Source organism: Neomonachus schauinslandi, chromosome 3 (assembly GCF_002201575.2).
Source record: "Neomonachus schauinslandi chromosome 3, ASM220157v2, whole genome shotgun sequence".
Classification (NCBI taxonomy): domain Eukaryota; kingdom Metazoa; phylum Chordata; class Mammalia; order Carnivora; family Phocidae; genus Neomonachus; species Neomonachus schauinslandi.
This window is the reverse complement of record NC_058405.1, coordinates 61,450,444-61,468,796: the sequence shown is the minus strand read 5'-3', so window position 1 is coordinate 61,468,796 and position 18,353 is coordinate 61,450,444. Positions and strand designations below refer to the sequence as shown.

The 18,353-nt window shown below is 42.6% G+C and overlaps 1 protein-coding gene across 1 annotated transcript; it reads right to left on the bottom strand.

Annotated features, from left to right (window-relative positions):
* Nucleotides 1–3,044: 3,044 nt before the first annotated feature.
* Nucleotides 3,045–16,302, bottom strand: ALG11 (ALG11 alpha-1,2-mannosyltransferase). Its single transcript, XM_021678317.1, has 4 exons — nt 16,258–16,302; nt 10,244–10,474; nt 6,407–7,338; nt 3,045–3,933 (listed from the first exon to the last, which is right to left on the bottom strand). Exons 1-4 carry the CDS (start codon nt 16,299–16,301, stop codon nt 3,662–3,664), a joined length of 1,479 nt encoding a protein of 492 aa, XP_021533992.1. The 5' UTR covers nt 16,302; the 3' UTR covers nt 3,045–3,661.
* Between the last annotated feature and the right edge of the window lie 2,051 nt (nt 16,303–18,353).

Sequence of the window (18,353 nt, the reverse complement as noted above, 5' to 3'; positions counted from 1 at the left end):
AACTCTTAACTTCCCTTCTAAGTCTTGTAACACATGTAGTCCAAGTGAGCGTGAAGCACTCAAGTATTAGAACTGATGCTTCTTTAAAGCCAAGGGCGGCCTTAGAATTAGGGTGGGGACAGAGGAGAAAAATCAGCTGAGGAACAGTGGGAGAGGTAGGGAAAATTACAAGGGCATAAATTGATTCTAGTAATTTGCATAACTTCTTGTTGTAGATAACTTTTTTTTTTTTAAGATTTTTATTTATTTATTTAACAGAGAGAGAGAGCACAAGTAGGCAGAGCGGCAGACAGAGGGAGAAGGAGAAGCAGGCTCTCCGCCAAGCAGGGAGCCCGATGCGGGGCTCGATCCCAGGATCCTGGGATCATGACCCGACCTGAAGGCAGCGGCTTAACCGACTGAGCCACTCAGGCGCCCCTAGATAACTTTTTTTGTTGTACCCAAATCTATTGAAAGATTTAGCAGACGCTCTATTATATTATAGTCCTGGAGTCTAGGTACATTTACATAATTAAACACAAGTATTCTGAAACATTTATAATTACACTGACCACTTATAGTTTTGTCTATGACTTTGTAAAAACCCCTGAAAATTATTAAAATAAAGTGTATGAAGCTCTGCAGTGTTTTGTAGGTCTGAAATATTCGTTAAAAGAAAAATGTCTATTAAACCTGGCAACCTATTTTTCTTGGGTATCAGAGGCAAGACAATTTTGTTTTACCTTTGAATTCTTTCCCTCCCTCCCTTCCTTATTTTTCTTTCTTTTCTTTCTTTCTCTCTCCTTCCCTCTTCTTTCCTTCCTCCCTCCCCCCTTTTCCTTCTTTCCTTCCTCCCTTTCTCTTCCTTCCTCCCTCCCTTTTTTTTCCTTCTTTCCTTTCTTCCTTCCTCCCTCCCTTTTTTCTTTCCTTCCTTTTCTTTTTTCTTTTTCCTTCCCTCCCTCCTTCCCTCCTTCCTTCCTCCCTTCCTTCCTTCCTTCCTCCCTCCCTCCCTCCCTCCCTTCCTTCCTTCCTAGCATATGGAGCTTAGAAATTTAGAAATATTAGTAGTAGGTAATAATTCAGCATTGGGAGACTGCATGGGGGTGCAAATGTACATATGGGGGAAAGTATCCACAATAATGAAAATCACTTTATACCACAGATACAAACACATTTTGTATCTATTAAATCAAAGTCATATTAGACACAAAGAGATTACTATTCAAAGAACATGTAGCATGTATTTTATTATGCACAACCCAAATAAGAATGTGAATCCCCACTGCTGGGGGTTCAAAATATACTGCGTTTGGACCACTCAAAAACAAGTTTTATAGGAATGAATAATCACTCAGAAGTTCTCCAGACAGACAGTAGCTGACACATTGTTTTGTCACTTTTCATGGTTATCAGTCATTCCGAAAAAAAAGACATATAACTACATTAGCAATAGGGAAGGTGAACAGATATACAAAGTATGTTTCCAGTGATGTGTGTGGCAAATAAAAGTAATTTTGAAGAAACATGATTAAAAAATGCTTTTTGGAATTTCAGAATCCTTTCTTCCTGTACTGCATCCTTTCCTTCTGCTTAATCCACTTCAATGTATGGTTTTCTGAGGGTAGATGGGTAGACTGCAGGGGCAGTGGCACGAATCTTGCCCCAAGACTAGCTGTAAGAAAACCAACTGAGCTGGAGTCAGAATGCTCAGCTTAGAAACCTGCAGGGTTTATACTTAAACAGCTTTGTGGGGCACCTGGGTGGCTCAGTCGTTAAGCGTCTGCCTTCGGCTCAGGTCGTGGTTCCAGGGTCCCGGGATCGAGCCCCGCATCAGGCTCCCTACTCAGTGAGGAGCCTGCTTCTCCCTCTCCCTCTACTCCCCTGCTCCTGCTTCTCTATCTCAAATAAATAAAATCTTAAAAAAAAACCAACAAAAAAAACCAAACCAGCTTTGTGAGACTGAAGGAATCTTAAGGTCTTTAAATTGTTCTTGTCTATAAAGTTGAAAATGAGAAAACTGGACCCGAGGATTTGTAGGGTTCCTTCCTTCCAGCTCCAGTGTCCACCAGTCTTCCTTTTCTAAACTGAATCATCGCCACCCAAAGCTATGTTGGTGTCACATCATCCTGGGACTCTGTTTTGCTGCTTTTTGATCTGATGACAGACGGTGGCCTGCAGACGAGTCAACAGTGTAACTGGGAGTAGATGATGAAGCTGGCTGGGTCCATGACTGGATGAGAGGAGTGTCACATGCCCCTAACACAAAGATGTATCAGACTGTGCAGGAGGTCGGTTCACTGAACTAGTAGGAGCTAATTATGTATACAGAAAACGCCAAAGGTTGTAGGTCTCTAGAGCCCTATCTGCACATCCACATACTTTTCCTGCTAGTGATTCAGCACAGAAGTCATGTTAAAATCAGCACAGTAGTTCTAGCTACCAACTTAGTATCCACGAGTCTAGCTTGAGTCTTAATGCATTAATAAGGAGGACTGATTATAAGACATTTACTATATATTGTTACTTTTAATTAAATTACTTTATGAAGGTACCTTTAAAAAAAAAAAAACTTCTCTAATTTTCAAGGTACTCTCACATACTTTCCAAATCAGAATCACTAAGAGGTAGCGAGGAGAGGTATTACCATCTCCAGATTATGGATGAAGAATCGGAGTTCCAAAAAGATTAAGAAGCAGCTTGAGTTTTAGGAGGTCGGAGGTTTGTAAATAATGATGCTGGGGTCAGGCCCGGTATTCTAACCGCTAGTCCAGAGCTCTTTTCTAAATGCCACCTCATTGTCTCACAACACACGATGCTCCCAACAGAGACCGGGCGGACGGAGGCGGTTAGTCCATCGTCACTATGAGAAAAACAACTTAGCACGATGTTCTCACTCAGACCTTCAGAACAGCTTCAAGCTGACTTGCGGCCCCCGAGATGTGGAACTGTGACGGGATAATGAGGGTATCCCTCTGTACAGTACAGATGTACTGGTAGCCCTGAACAAAAAGCCCCTCTCACAGACCCCAAGCTATGGGAAGATTGCGGGCAGCGCCCGGGCCTCAGCTGCCGCCTCGGGGGGCAACCCCGACCCACGGGGCAGCCATGGTCCGTCTGTCTTTTCACCACGTGCTCTTAGTACGTGATGACACCTGCTTCAAGTGTCTTTTCTCTTTTAAGAAAATCGTCAGATATATTCAAGACGGTCATCCACAGTGGCATTTAGAATTTAAATGTACCAGAATTTTTCTGTGCTCCCAAGATGTCAGAACCATTCTAAAAGATTAATCAACTAATTGTCAGTCTTCCATTTTCCATTCAACATTTCCTATTTTCTAAAGGGAAATTCTCTTTCCTGGGTTCTAAAGTACAGTGATTTGACAAATAGGATCTGAAAAGCAGGATTATACCCACATTAAGAATGTTCATTTTTTTTCTGTCAGATCCATATTTTTCAGAATTTGGGACAGAATACTAATCTAAAATATTTTCATTTAAACCAGTTAGGTAATTTTGCCTTTTTCTCTTTTCATTGAAATAAATATCCTGTCTATATACATACTGCAGAGAGCACTGCTTAGGCTGACTTTATTACAATACAGAAAACGGTTAGAAAGATACTAACATATGAAGGTGTTTAGCCGTTTTATGTAAAATATCTTTAATCTGGACAGATATGGCATTATTTAAATAAGTTCTCCACAGAGGACAGGAACGCCAGTTCAAACTCCTGATCAGAGAATCTGCTTACAGATGCCCGAGCACTGCTTCGGATTTGGAGTCTCTTTTCCTCGGACATGGAAAGAATATGAGCCATGGTCTCTGCGTAGCTGTCTTCGCTTTCAGCCAGAAACCCAGTTCTCCCTCCGTGGTGAGGCACAACAATGTCCAGCTTCGGGCCCCCTGAATTGTGGGCAAGGATAACCGTGCCAGCTGCCATACACTCAACAACTCCTGAGAAACAAAGAGAAACCACGTATGACATTTTGAGAGCAGTCATGAGAACAAAGATGAGCAGAAACCTCCACAAATTATAAGACACTCATGAGAAATTCAAGTAAATGTCTGTTGTGTCTATAAATTTGCTCATTAAACTTCCCTGGTACCAAATAATTCTAAGCTTTTTTTCGTTTTTAAGCTTCAGAATAATGCTGCTTCGCTCTTCACTGAAACAGACAAGCAAGAACAGTCTATAAAAAACAGACATACTGCGGATTAGAAAACAAAGTAGAAGACTACAGAATGCTAGCAAGATGGCAGATAATTAATGGTTACTGAAAGGTAAAAGGTGTAAAAAGGTATCAAAGCGAAATTTCAGGAGTTCAGATGAGAGCATTAGAAGGTTTCCCTCCTCCCTCTACTTCTTCTCTTCTCCTTTGTTGGCAACTCTTCTTTTGCCCACTTCTGAACCGCTCTTGTTTTCAGCATTTTGTACCAGGGGCCTCCTCTCGCTGGGCACACTTTCTCTAGGCAATTCTACCCTCATCCGTGGGGCTTCTGGAATGACCTGGACAACGACCCAGACAACTCTCCAGTCTGTGTTTCCAGGTCAGGTCCCTCACTTGCACTGCAGACTCGTGTAGACAACTGCCCACTGGACACACACTTCCGTGTCCCCCGGATCATTCTAACTCTACATGCAGGGAACCTGGCTCATCAGCTGCCTCTCCTCTTGGAGTCCGTCTCTAGGGGAAAGCCATCCACCATTCACACAGTTGTCTAAACTCAAAAGCCCCGGGAGGTCCTCTCCGACTCTTCTTTCTCCTTCGTTTAACAAATCCCGTTCCTTACCAAGTCCTGTTCAGTCGCGCTTCAGAATCCCTCGAGCATGTTCGCCTACCACCTTCAGACCCAGCACCTCGTCTAGGTTGCCCAACACATCCTCCTGCCTTCCCCATCCGGCTCTCCCTGCTCCCCACCAATCCACCCCCCACGCGGCAATCAGCGTGAACTTGAGGAAACAGAAAGCTTTTAAATCCAACACTTAGACTCAGTCTCTCTTTCTCCCCCTGGCTTCACGCAGCCACGGGATCTGGCCCCAGGTCCCCTCTCCACAGGCGTGCTGTTCCTCCTGCAGGTTCGGGCCAGACCGAACCCTTAGTTCCTTGAGTGTGCCGGTTAATGCTCCTTTGTCACACCGGTCACAACGCCGCTCCCTCTGCTGGACATCCTCCTCTCTTCTGTAAGGCTAACTTCCAATTACTGTTCGGGCCCCTGCTTCCATGGCACATCATTTCCTCGGGCAACTGTTCTCCGACCACACACATCTGTGTCAGGTGTTTCTCTTGGGCGCTTTCAAGTCGCCCCGCACTTGCCCTGGCACAGCTCTCAGCACCCTGTCCAGTAAAGTGCTGCTGAACTGGTCGGAGGCACACACAGAGCTGGAAGTCTCTGCACACCAGCTCCCGCCGGCTGCGCCTGGCACAGCGAATGCTCGGTGCGTCTCCATGCAAGAAGGCACAGAAGTCAGGCCCAGTATGGAAGCGCTGGACCACACAGGTCTTGCTGCATGTCTGGGCTTCGTTGTGTGCTACCAACTAGGGACAGACAGGAGTGTAAGATAAACTGTGGCCTTAGGAGAGGACACTTCACTTGTATGTTCTTCCGTTTTCCCTGAACACCTGGCGGTGTGCGGCACAAAGCAGCCACTTGAGAGATACATCTTGAACCAGATCAGACACAAACCAGCACTTGATTTTACATCAGAATGTATGCATAGCAGGAAGTCAGGGGTAGAGAGTGCAATTTGTGCTAGACAAAACAAGGCAGGCTAAATTAAAGGCTAAGGAGATTAAAGTCAGACACTTATAATGGGATTTGGCAGAAAGAGGAGGGGCCATTCCAGTAATGAGTAAGGAATCAGCAGAACCAACAGAATTACTGTGAGGAGCCCAGTGGGCTCAGCTTTTGGTGTACAGCAAAATCACCTGAGGGGCTTTACCAAAACACATCTACGTGGGCCTCACCCAGAGATTCCGATTTGGTCCTTCAGTGAGATTAGGCCAGGAACCTGTCCCAGTCTGCAGGTGGGGTTAGGTGGGGCAGGGAAAGTGGGGCAGGTAAGAGCAGGGGCTGTCTGAGTGAGGATCCAGGCTCTGCCTCTTACTGCGGCCGAACAAGGGGCAAGTTCAAAACCTCTCTGTGCCTGCGTTTCTTTATTTGTAAAATGGAAATAAGAATATATATGAAGCAGGGTTTCAGAGAGGATTAAATCAGATAATATAAAGATTTCAACAGTGACCTACACACGCAGTCAGTTGTCAATAAATATCAGCTATTATTAGTGACTACATACACTTATGTCCTGCAGGGTCTCAAATGAAAAAAGCTTACTTGGTGGACTGGGAGAAGAGCACTAAGACTGGATAAAAACCTCCACAGTATCAACATTTTACCGAGAGAACCTAAAATGTACAGACAGACTCACCAATCCCGAAATGCTCGTTCCACATGGTATGCAGACCAATTGTTGCTTCAGACAAGTAATTCTTTAACTCATCAAATGGGATGTTTATTTTAAATTCCACATCTTCTTGAATTCCTAGATCCTCAGAAAGCCTTCTCAGTTGGTTTACCCTCAGCTCATCATCTTGGTTTCGACAACCTCCAATGAGGACAAGTTTCAGTGAAGGCAGTGACTCAGCCACCTTCTTATTCAGCAATTTAGCAAAGGCTTTGATCTGCAAAGGATGATTCTTTTCAGGCCGGAACTGACCAATGGAAACCAGTAAATGGCCTGGGGTCGTCTTTTTGTCACGTAAGGGGATGTCCAGAAATGTCTGCACATCACAAGGTGGATAAACAATGTTAGTGCAATTCCCAATTTTCCACAGGGAGAGAATGTGCTTTAGTGTCCAAGAAGAATTGACCATCACTACATCACTGCAAGAACCAACAAGTCCATAAACAAAAGCAAATAAATAATAATAGATGAGCTTTACTTTGCTGAGAAAAGGATTCCTGGTAATGAAGGCTGCATTGTTAAATCCAACATTTTGATTCTTCACTACGGAGAGCATGTCCATGCTGATCGTGGGATAATGAACATAGCTTCCGATGCGACAACCACCTAAATACTTAAACAGAGGAAGTGTAAACGCGTATCCCATTGAATCGATGTAGACGTCGGGAACACACTGCATTAGAGCTTCCCAGCCAAGAAGAATGGACCCTAGACTTTGGCCCAGCAGTGTGAAGTGAGGATAGAGTGAATCTTCCACAAGGTAGCGTTTCCTTAAGAAAACAAACTTTACTGGGTGAGTGAGTCTGATGTTAAATCTTCGGAAAGCACCTTCTAGTATCTGCTGACCACTGACATTAACATCACCAGTATAAACGACATAAACTGCTTCAGGATACCTAAAATAGAATGTAATAGTTAAGGTTTTCATTAGTTTAGGTGAAAACCAAGCAAAAAATTGTAGATAATTATTTTCTCACAATCATAAAGAGGGTTATTTTTAGATTGAAAAAAAAATTTTTTTCCATTGTTTTTCATTCATTGTACTTGGTCTACTGATGCTCCTCTTTCCGGAGTCTTCTGCTGCCCTGCAAGCGAAATGTTAGTCCTCCAAATAAGACCTCTCACTCTCTGCTATGTCCTCTTCTAAGAATTTCACATAGCGCAGACATCAACAAAAATGGCTGATTGACATTTCCATTTTTAAGAAATATTCAGAAACTTTATTTTGACAACTCTCTCAATATAAAATGGTAATAAAATACTAATAACATTCACAAACAAGAGTTAAAATTTACTAAACGTATCTCTAGATAGGATCATAAATGCTAAAACATTACTCAGTGTTTTTATCTGAGATGCAACAAGATTCTAAAAGCTAGATCTGGTGCCTGCATCAAAATTAGATATGATATAATTATAATGGAAATATGTAAAACTACACTCTTATGACTATTTATGCTTTTGGCATTTGTTCTGATTGTGTGTGTTTTTAGTTATTCTTTGAGTCATCAAACATTTATTCCGTATCTAGTATGAGCTAGTAGGTTCTGGGGATTCAGAGATTAGTCTTTACCTTCAAGGAGCTGAGTCCAGTGGGAGAGATAGATATATAAACATAAAACTGCAAAACACTGTGATATGTGTTGATAAAGATAGCCATAGGGCGTTGTGCAGGCCTAAAGGATGAGCATCTAACTGCACCTCCCAGCAGCCAGAGTGATCCTTATAAAATGTAAAAAGGATTGTCACCTCTGGTTGCTTAAAGATGGCCACAAATTCTTTGACACTTTGGGATCTATGTCCCCTCCCCTGGAATAACAGTGGGCTCTGTGACTCCTTTTACCATTAGACTATGTCAAAGGTGACATTTTGCCAGTTTCTAGACCCAGGCTCTGAGAGAATGACAATTTCTACTTCGCTCTAGACAAGTCAGCTGTCACGTAAGGAGTCCGGCTATCCCGAGGCTGCCGTATTGTGTGCAAGCCCAAGGCAGTCACATGGAGAGGCTGCGGGATGACAGAGATGCCTGACCCGTGCCCCCCACCCTCAGCCGCTGGAGTTGTTGCAATTGTCCCAGCCCAGGAAGCAGACATGTTAAGAGAGGCCTTCAGATGACTCGGCCCCAGCTGCCATCTAGCTGCAGCCGCTTGGCATGAGGGATTCCCAACAGGGCCCGTCAGTCCCCAGATGGTTAGAAATAATGATACATTCTTGTTTTAGCCATTCCATTTTGGGGAGGTTATGCAGCAACAGTTAAGCAGAGTGTCATCCCTCTGTCTGAAATCCTCATAGGGTTTTCCATAGCACTCAGAATAAAATCTAAACTCCTTACCCTATTCACTCAAGCCCTGTGTAACCTGGCCCTGCCTCCACTCTCTCACGTACCCACGGGGTCAGCCAAACTGGATTCCTTTCTGTGAACAAGCCACGCTCCTTCCGGTCTCAGGGGACTTGCAGGAGTTGTTTCCTCTGTTTTGAATTCTCTTTTCTCATCTTCACTGTCTTTTCCTGAGGCAGACAGTATGGTTTGTGGTTTATAATGCGGACTCTGGTAACTCAGTTTCCTTGTCTGTCAAATGCGGGTAACAGTAACAACCTCATACGGTTGTTGTGAGGACTGAGTGAGCTAACGCGTGTAAAGCACTTCAAACAATGCCTGGCATCCAGTAAATGCTCAGTAAATTTCAGCTGCTTTTGTCATTTAGACTAAAGCTAAGTATTACCCCCCTGGAGATTTTCCCTAATTACTCAGTCTAAAGTGTGGACTCACAAATTATCCTATTCGGTTTTCTCACATAGCATTTCTCACCATTTGATATTTTTCTTCTTTGCTTATGATCTTGTCTCTCTCTCTAAACTAAAATCTAACGTCCATGCATGGTGGAGCTGTCACAAAACTTTACCAATGCCCTCAAGAGCTAGATAATCCAGTTAGACAAGTTAATGCACAGAGTTGTGAGAAGCAAAGAACAGGAGGGATTAGAGTAGGAGTAGGGAAGGCCTCAAGGAGATGGATAGTAAGCGGAGATTTAAGAAAATGTTCTGAATCTAGGCAGTTATGGAAGATGGCAGAGGAAATGCAGGGGTGGTGGCTGGAAGCCAGGATGAGCCAAGAATATAGAAATGTAGAGTGAAGGGAATTCCGCGTGAAGGCTCTGGAACTGGATGAAGGGGGTGTGCCAGGAAGTAGCGTAACATTGGAAGAATAATAGTTTTCCTCCTATGATACAACCATCAATGGAACTTGGACTTTACCATGTTTGTTCCTCTCTACAAGGGGATCGTAAACATTTTTGGGGTGAGTATGGGGGTGCGGGTGGGGAGAAGGAAGCCTAAAACTTTAAATGACCAGTTAACAGCATACTCTTTCTAACATGGTAACTTAAGACTTCTGATAGTGGTATCAACATCAGAATCAAATAGATGCTTTTACAGAGATTATTTCCTGTGTACCACTACTGACTAAAAATATTCAGGTTTAAAGCGCTCCCCATGACTTGGTATATTTACTATTCAACTTCTTCTCCATGCATTCTTCCAAGGTGACAGTTATCCCCACTAAATTTTGCCATCAAAGGGCAGGTACTTTCCCTTTCTAGTTCTTTATCATAGCAACTAAAATTCAATAGGATCTTGTAAGGCGGATTGGCATATAACAGAATTATTTCCTTATTGAAGAACAGTTAATTCCTGGCTATGAATAAGGTATTCATATCTGGATAATGGTGAATATCTGGATAATGATTTTTTTTTTTAAATGGTAATAACAGAGTAAATTAGCTAAGAAAGATGCATACCTACTTTTTCTGCAGGGCTCTTAAGGCACACCACAAAACTCTTTCTCCTCCTCCACCAGCATTGCAGTATGGATGAAAAAATGCAACCACCATTTGCTTTTTCCCATTTTTGCTAGCTGATGCTGATGTTTTCTTTCTCTGTAGCAGCAGTCTGATTCCCCAGAGGATAATGAACAGACATACACATAAAGTTCCACAGACTGTCAGCCCAGGGAGGAATAATGAATAAAAAAATCTGAAACAAAAAGGAAAATGTAAAAATCAACACAATGCCCATTCAAAAGAAACTACAAATTAAAGTCTGCTTTTACATATCCGCTTTCTATATTAATAGTGAAGACAAAATTTTTATAGCTGGAAGTCTGCTAACAAAATACTCAATTTTTAATATTCTAACACCTATAAAATGTCCAATGTCAAAAGGCAAATCCTCTTTAATTTCAATCTCCACAGAATGCTAGCAATTCAATATAACTTTTCTTTTTAATTGGCAGTGAAAATCAATGATGAGCCACCTTTCTCCTAACAGTGTGTATGTGTTAAAGGATTAAAAACAAATTTAATTACTAACCTAAACAAGACATGATTAGGAATGGCATCTGACCCTCAAAATTATGACACAGAACTCAGGCAATATGTCTTTGAATGATCAATAATGAACTTTTTTTTGTTGTTAAGATTTTATTTATTTATTTGACAGAGAGAGACAAAGCAAGAGAGAGAACACAAGCAGGGGGAGTGGGAGAGGGAGAAGTAGGCTTCCCGCCAAGCAGGGAGCCCGATGCGGGGCTCGATCCTAGGATCCTGGGATCATGACCTGAGCCGAAGGTAGATGCTTAATGACTGAGCCACCCAGGCGCCCCAATAATAAACTTTTAATTAGGTAAAAGTTCGATTATATAGTAAATCATTTTCATTCTCTCACTTCACCTCAAATAGAATAATTTCTGGGGCAAGAGGAACTTAGATACCTCCATTTCTTTTCTTTTTTTTTTTTTTTAAAGATTTTATTTTATTTATTTGATAGAGAGAGCACAGGCAAGGGGAGCGGCAGGCAGTGGGAGAGGGAGAAGCAGGCTTTCTGCTGAGCAGGGAGCCCGACACGGGGCTCGATCCCAGGACCCTGGGATCATGACCTGAGCTGAAGGCAGCTGCTTAACTGACTAAGCCACCCAGGTGCCCCGATACCTCCATTTCTATTACAAGTTCTGCATTTGATCTGTTTCTGTGACCCTAAAATCACTGCCTTCCTTCAGGTGCCTCTAAATGAGTTGCCAAAAATGCACCAACAATCTACTTCACGCACATTAGTGAACTCGCTCCCACATTGACTGCTAAAAGGTTCTCCAACTGCCGGGCTGACTAAAGCTCTGCAAACACAAGGAAGGACCCAGGCTTGTTCACCACTGGATGCCAATGCCTAGCATTATACCTGGCACAAAGAAGGCATCCACTAAGTATCTGTTGACTGAATATAAAATCTTATTACCTCCTCAGATGTCTCTTAGATTATGTTAAAATAATTTTTCGAAGTATGTTTTTCTGTTAGGGGTTGAGAAATATAGTTGGTCCCCAACCCCATAGTTTTTATATCTTGCCTACCCTTTGTAAGAAGGAAGAGCTTGTAAGGCATAAAAACACTAAAATACTAAAACTTAAATACTGAAATTCAGGACCAGGGAAAACAGAGTTAAAGTATTTGGTGGGGAGGGGGTGACAAGTGGGGGACAAAGATATAGAAGCTCTAAGTTTGTACATAGTAGTGAATAGCAGATTGGGTTCTGAAGGGCTTGATGACCCAGCATATATTAGGATATTTTGTATAGTTACAAAGTTCTCCATAAGTAAAAAACACATGAATTCTTCAGAGAAATAAATATCTTATTCATATTTAGTTTGGAAAACAAATTTCTCATGTGGGATTTCCTATTGTGAATAAGTCTATTACCTGAAGAGGTTTTGACTTATTAAAATGATTTGGTCTCAGGATAACTTTATACTCTTAAAAATAACTGAAGACCCCATACAGCTTTTGTTTCTATCAGGATTTCCCAACCTCGGCACTACTGACATTTTGGACCACATAATTCTTTGTTGTGAGGGCTATCCTATGCATTATAGGATGTTCCTGGCCTCAACCCACTGGATGCCCATAGTACCCTACCAATGATGGCCATAAGAATTATCCCCAGACATTGCTAAATGTCCTGCAGGGGTAACATCACCCCTTGTTGAGAACTACTCATTTACATTGATTTATCTACCAATATTTAGCATATCAGAAATGAAACTGAGGAATTAAAAACATTATGAATTATCCCCGTAGTAATGACAAATCCATTACATGTTAATATATCTTAGTTTTACTAAAAAAACAACAAAAAAACAAAACCCTCTATTTTCCAAACCAATAAATAAATAAATAAATAAATAAATAAATAAATAAATAAATAAATAAATTCAGTAAGAAGGCTATCACTTTTTTATATTTTTGCAAGATTCTTTAATGTCTGGCTTAACAGAAGACAGTGGCTTTTCACATCTGCTTCTGCATTCAATCTTGGTGCTATGTTGTTTTATTTGAAGTATATGAAGGCAATCCAGGCTCACTCAGATATGTAGTAGGAAGAGGGAGTATGTTTAAATAGCCCTTTCAGATACAGTATTTTTCTGTGATATTATACCAAATTAGACAAGTGGCAATTTCTTAATGGCCAGGTGCAACATGGAATATGAAACTGAATCAATGACCTTTTCATACTCTGTTATATTGAAATCTATTGGCCTATCTTACAATTTGAATGAATCTTTTACCTATACATGATTTTGTAACATCATGACTTGATTATTTGGAAATTATTGGTTCATGACTCATGGAGACTTTCCAAATGTGGGCACATTTCATTGTACAATATCCCCAAATCACATTTGTTAATATCACTACTCATCTCATCAGGAAAATCTTTTAATTACTGGAAAGTGGTCAAGCTCTGAATGGCAGATACAAGTTTTCCAAAGTTCTAATTTTCACATGAAAGTTCAAACTTTATTATTAGCAACAAATTTTGTCACTTGTTTTCTTTGAAGTGACAGGTCACTTCATTTTCAAATAGCAAGTCAGAAGAACCACAGTTTATCTGTCAGTAATTTTTTCAAGTAGAAACCATGTCCCATAAAAAAAAGTGTCTAATTCAGCTTGCAACTTAGCAATCATACAACCATCATACTTCAGTATGGAGACATTATATAGAATATTAAAAAGATATGTATTCAAATCAAGGGTTAATATTTAACAAAATTAATTTTTACTGTTTCAAGGACATTCTTAATAAAACTGGCTTTAGCAAGTGCATGGTGTCGAAAAACACAAGACTATTAGAACACTTTGATGTCATTGCTTCGATTTGTGCTAATTAGCAGTTTTATCCACCATTACTTTTGCACTATCGGTGCAAACATAATGAAAAAGCAAATGTTATCTTAAATTATTATAAAAATGGTTTTGACCTTGAAGAACTACTAAAAGGGTCTTGGGGACCTGCTAGGTCTATGCCCATACTTTGAGAACCACTATCTTAAAGGATGAACAGAGAGCGCCTGAGTGGCTCAGTCGCTAAGCTTCTGCCTTCAGCTCAGGTCATGATCCCAGGGTCCTGGGATTGAACCCCTGCATCGGGCTCTCTGCTCAGCAGGAAGCCTGCTTCTCCCTCTCCCACTCCCCCTGCTTGTGTTCCCTCTCTCGCTGTCTGGCAAATAAATAAAAATAAAATCTTAAAAAAAAAAAAGGATGAACAGAGTTTGACAGAAGTGGTAAGATTTGTGATTTATTTAACATTTGGAATATATGAGTTCATTAAAGCAGTATTATACAGCTTTCCCAGGACAAGCCAAAAGCCTATTTAATTTAAAATGTGGCTGACCTATAGAGTACAAAGATTTTTATGGCATTTCCTTCTAATGATTTAAGTGGTAAGATTCACGTGATATATTTTCAAATTGAACGATTTAACTTAAAATCAGAAAAAAAAATCATATTAATGACTAAAGTTGAGCCAGTCCTTTATTCTGTTAGTTTCAAAGACACAGACTCTATAAATAAGTTTATTAAACATCCTATAGTACGTGTACATTAAAATTACCCATTTTAGGGGCGTCTGGGTGGCTCAGTCAGTCACGCACCAACCAAGCTCAGGTTATGATCTCAGGGTCCTTGGATCCAGCCCCTTGCCAGGCTCCAAGCTCAGCAGGGAGTCTGCTTAAGAATTCTCTCTCCTCCTCTCCCTCTGCCCCTCCCCCATCTCTAAAATAAATAAATCTTAAAAAAATTACCCATTTTAGAATGTTTAAATATAACTAAAAATATGTGCCATTAAATAATGCTTACCATAGAAACACACAGCTTTCAAAAGATAACTGTAATCAACAGTGAGTCATTCATTCAACAAACACTTATTTAGCCATTATAATGTGCAAAGCATTGAATTAGGGATATTTCAAATGGCAGGGAAGAATACAAAACCTCTGAAAACAGAATTTCCTTAAAAAAAAGAATGAAAACATAATTTCCTGTTCAAAATGTTTTAAATAATCATTATAGAATTTGATGTAGAGGGGACAAAAATGAAGAAACAATACCTGAATTTTGGAGAGAATATGTATATACTGCTATTCAGGATGCTATGTGTTAATTACAAATTTTCAAACTGAACAAAAATAGGTAGGTGTTGAAAGAACTGTGTAGATGGAATATACTAGGTCTTCTTTTTCTTTTTTTTTTTTTTTTATAAATACAGGGCAAGGCACGTAAAATACAGTAGTATTACAATAACAAATACAGGAAAAAAGTCTGGGTTTCTTTCACCAAAATGTTAACAGTAATCATCTCTGGATGGTAGCATACCTGGGGAATTTTCTTTTTTGCTCATCTATTTCCTAACTTTTCTACAAGAAACAATGTATTACCTTGTGATAAAATTTTATGTAACTATTTTTACATCAACCAGAAATAAAGATCAATGGATAATCATGAAGCAGAGGATGCAACATAAACTTTATATTGGTGAAAATAAAAAGAAACCTCACTAAAATGGAGTCAGGTCAGAAGGGGCAACGCAAAAGGAACCCTATCACTCACGTTAAATGTCATGAAGAACTGTCAATTCTAGCCTCCAACAGAAAAATCCTAAAGGGGAAGGAATTGTCAATTATAGACCCCAAAAGAAGAATCCTAAACAGGAAGAAATCATCACTGACAGGCCCCAACAGGGAACGGTGTACATCGCATCTCCTACAAGAGTACTTCTGCAACTCGGCCAATGAGAAATCCTCACCACTCTAGCTTTTCTCCAGACTTTCCTTCAACCCCCACCCCCCAACTTCCTCCTTCTCCATAAAACAATGGTCCTGTCCTTTGCTGGACTTGCCTATGGTTTTGCCGTAGCTTGTGCATCCAGTAACGCAATTCTCTGCTATTCCCGGAAAACAAAACAAAGCAAAACAAAACAAAATCATTTTTGCTGTTAAGTTAGCTATTTTATTTTTAAGGTTAACATACTTAAGTGACATATGTTACCAGTGACAGTTCCAGTGAGTGAAAGCGGGGAAACTACGACAGGAGAAGGAAGAGCCAGTTTATTCTTCACCAAAAGGAGAGACACGATAGTTTGGAAAATGATTCGTGGCTCAATCATAAAGAAAAACGAGGACTGAATATGAATAATTTATAAAAGAAGAATCGGAGTGCGAAGAAGAGAGAGAAAAAAACAGGAAGGGAAACTCGATCCCGCACCAGAATGGGGCAGGCGAAGAAAACGCGGTAAACTGAGTCTTTAACCCAGTCAGCTCCAGTCTAATTTCTTGGAAGACTCCAAAGTGAGAGGAAGAGCGCTCACTGTCCTTGAGGAAATTGCCTAGAGCCGTATCAAGAAGCTCCTCCTCCCCGCAACTTTCAGTTGCACCGGGCGGACAAATATCACCGTGAAACAAAACGCCTCCAAACCCATACCACCTGCTCCTCACCTCAATAATTCGCACAGGTACCAACCCCCTTTGGTGGTCGCCATCTTTCCTCGACCCCCGAACTCAGGAAGCGCTTCGCTGTTCCTCTTCTCTATTGGCTCCTGAGGAAGCGGGCGGTGTTCTCTCCGCCCCCACGGGGCACATTGTGCATTTCAACTGGCTGCTGGTAGTAGCTTCCCACGGCCTTCCAGCCAATAGAATCTTCCGGAGGGGGAGCCAAGTTTTCGGCGTGGCGCAGAGCATCCCGCCCCTCTAGTGGGCGGGGCCGTAATGGGAGTTGGGCTGGGGGGCGTGGCCTGTGATGGACAGCCGGCGCACCCGCCCTCCGCCCCCTCCCCCCACTGGAAGACCCTAGCCGGGAGCCCGCCAGCGGTTGAGACCAATGGGAGGCCCTTGCGCGGCTCAGATCGATATTCCAAGTGCGGAGTTCACTCCCGCGGCTGCTGCAGTATCTGGGATCCGCGGCGCTCTGAAGCCAGGCGCGGAGCGGAGAGGGAGCTGTGCGGAGCGGATCCGTAGCCGGCGCCCGCCACGCCGCACCTTCCCCGCCGGCGGTTGGCGAGCCCTGGGATCTGCATCTCCGGTCCGGCTCTGCTCCGCTCTCCCGCCCTCCTGTCTTTCTCCGCACACGCCGGAGGCCGAAGACCGAGTCCGCAGCGCACCGGCCCGAGGTAGCGGAGACCTGGGAGGGAGGACCGGCTCCCGCCTGGGGCACCGGCAGGGCCGCCTCGGGGTGTGAGTGAGGGTCCAAGGCCCACCCTCCGCTCTGGCGCTCATCCCCGCGCCTCCCCCCCCCTCCTCCAAGGGCCAGGGCGCCGTGGCGCGCAACTTTGAACCAGTCCGTAGGGCGAGGGCTGCTGACCCCTTGGTCTGGAATGGAGGGCCCCGTCCCCAGACCCATCCCCGGGTGAGAAAGCCGAGCCGCAAGATGCCACCCACCGCCCGCTCCTCTTCTCCCTGGGTTTTAACGCCCCGCTTCTCCTCCACTAACCAGGTGACCTGTGGGCTCTGGGCCGATCACAGAAGAAATTGGCTCCTCCGGAGGAGGTTGCTTGAACAGGAAGGACAGATTACAGCCAGAGAAGAGGCCAGTCGGAAAGTAAGTTTCCTTCCCCCGGCGCTGTGTGCTCACACCTACCTGGAGGACTTTCCACGCCCACCTGCCGGCCTTTCTCTGCGGCCTCGCGTGGCCGCAGGGCGGTCAGAGCCCCAGCCCCAGGGGAATCGGGGATCGTAGCAAGAGCACCCTCAGAAAAGGCATGGCATTAACGGGTTTGCAGGAACGATTGAAACCCCAGCACTTTTCCATTCATCTTTGTGTTGAGGGATCTGAAGCTGGAGATGTAAAGTGAGCGTCGAGTTGCTGTATAAGAGCTCTTAATTGCCCAGAACGATTAACTTAATTACCTAGAGAAGTTATTCAGAGTGCGCGGATCTCTTTATGATGTGTTCAGGTCCTGCAACTTTTTTTTTTTTTTTTTTTTTTAAGTAGGCTCCACACCCCCTGTGGAGCCCAACAGGAGGACTGAACTCAGGACCCTGAGATCAAGACCTGCCCGAGCTGAGATCAAGAGTGGCGCTTAATTGACTGAGCCACCCAGGCGCCCCCTGCAACTTTTCTTTTTTATAAACAACTATTTTGAGTTCATTTTAATTACACAAGTAACACAGTAACGCGGTGACTTAAAAATGCAAGCAGTACAGAATTATTGAGCATGAAAAGCAGATCTACTTTCTAATCCTTTTCTGTTGATTTACATATGTCTTCATTTGTTCAGCAAACATTTATTGAAAACACTGTTTCAGGCATAGTGTTGAAGAGCTGAAAATACTGTGGTTAAAAAAAAATGTGTGTGTGTATATATATCCAGAGAAATCTTTAGATTTTGTATGTGTGTGGGTTTAAGATTTTTGTTTTGTTTCACATAAATGAGATCACATAGTGTATATTCTCCAACCTTTTTTTTTCTTTTCAATAGAACCGTGTTTTAGAGGTGGTATGGGTTTGGAGGCGTTTTGTTTCACGGTGATATTTGTCCGCCGGGTGCAACTGAAAGTTGCGGGGAGGAGGAGCTTCTTGATACGGCTCTAGGCAA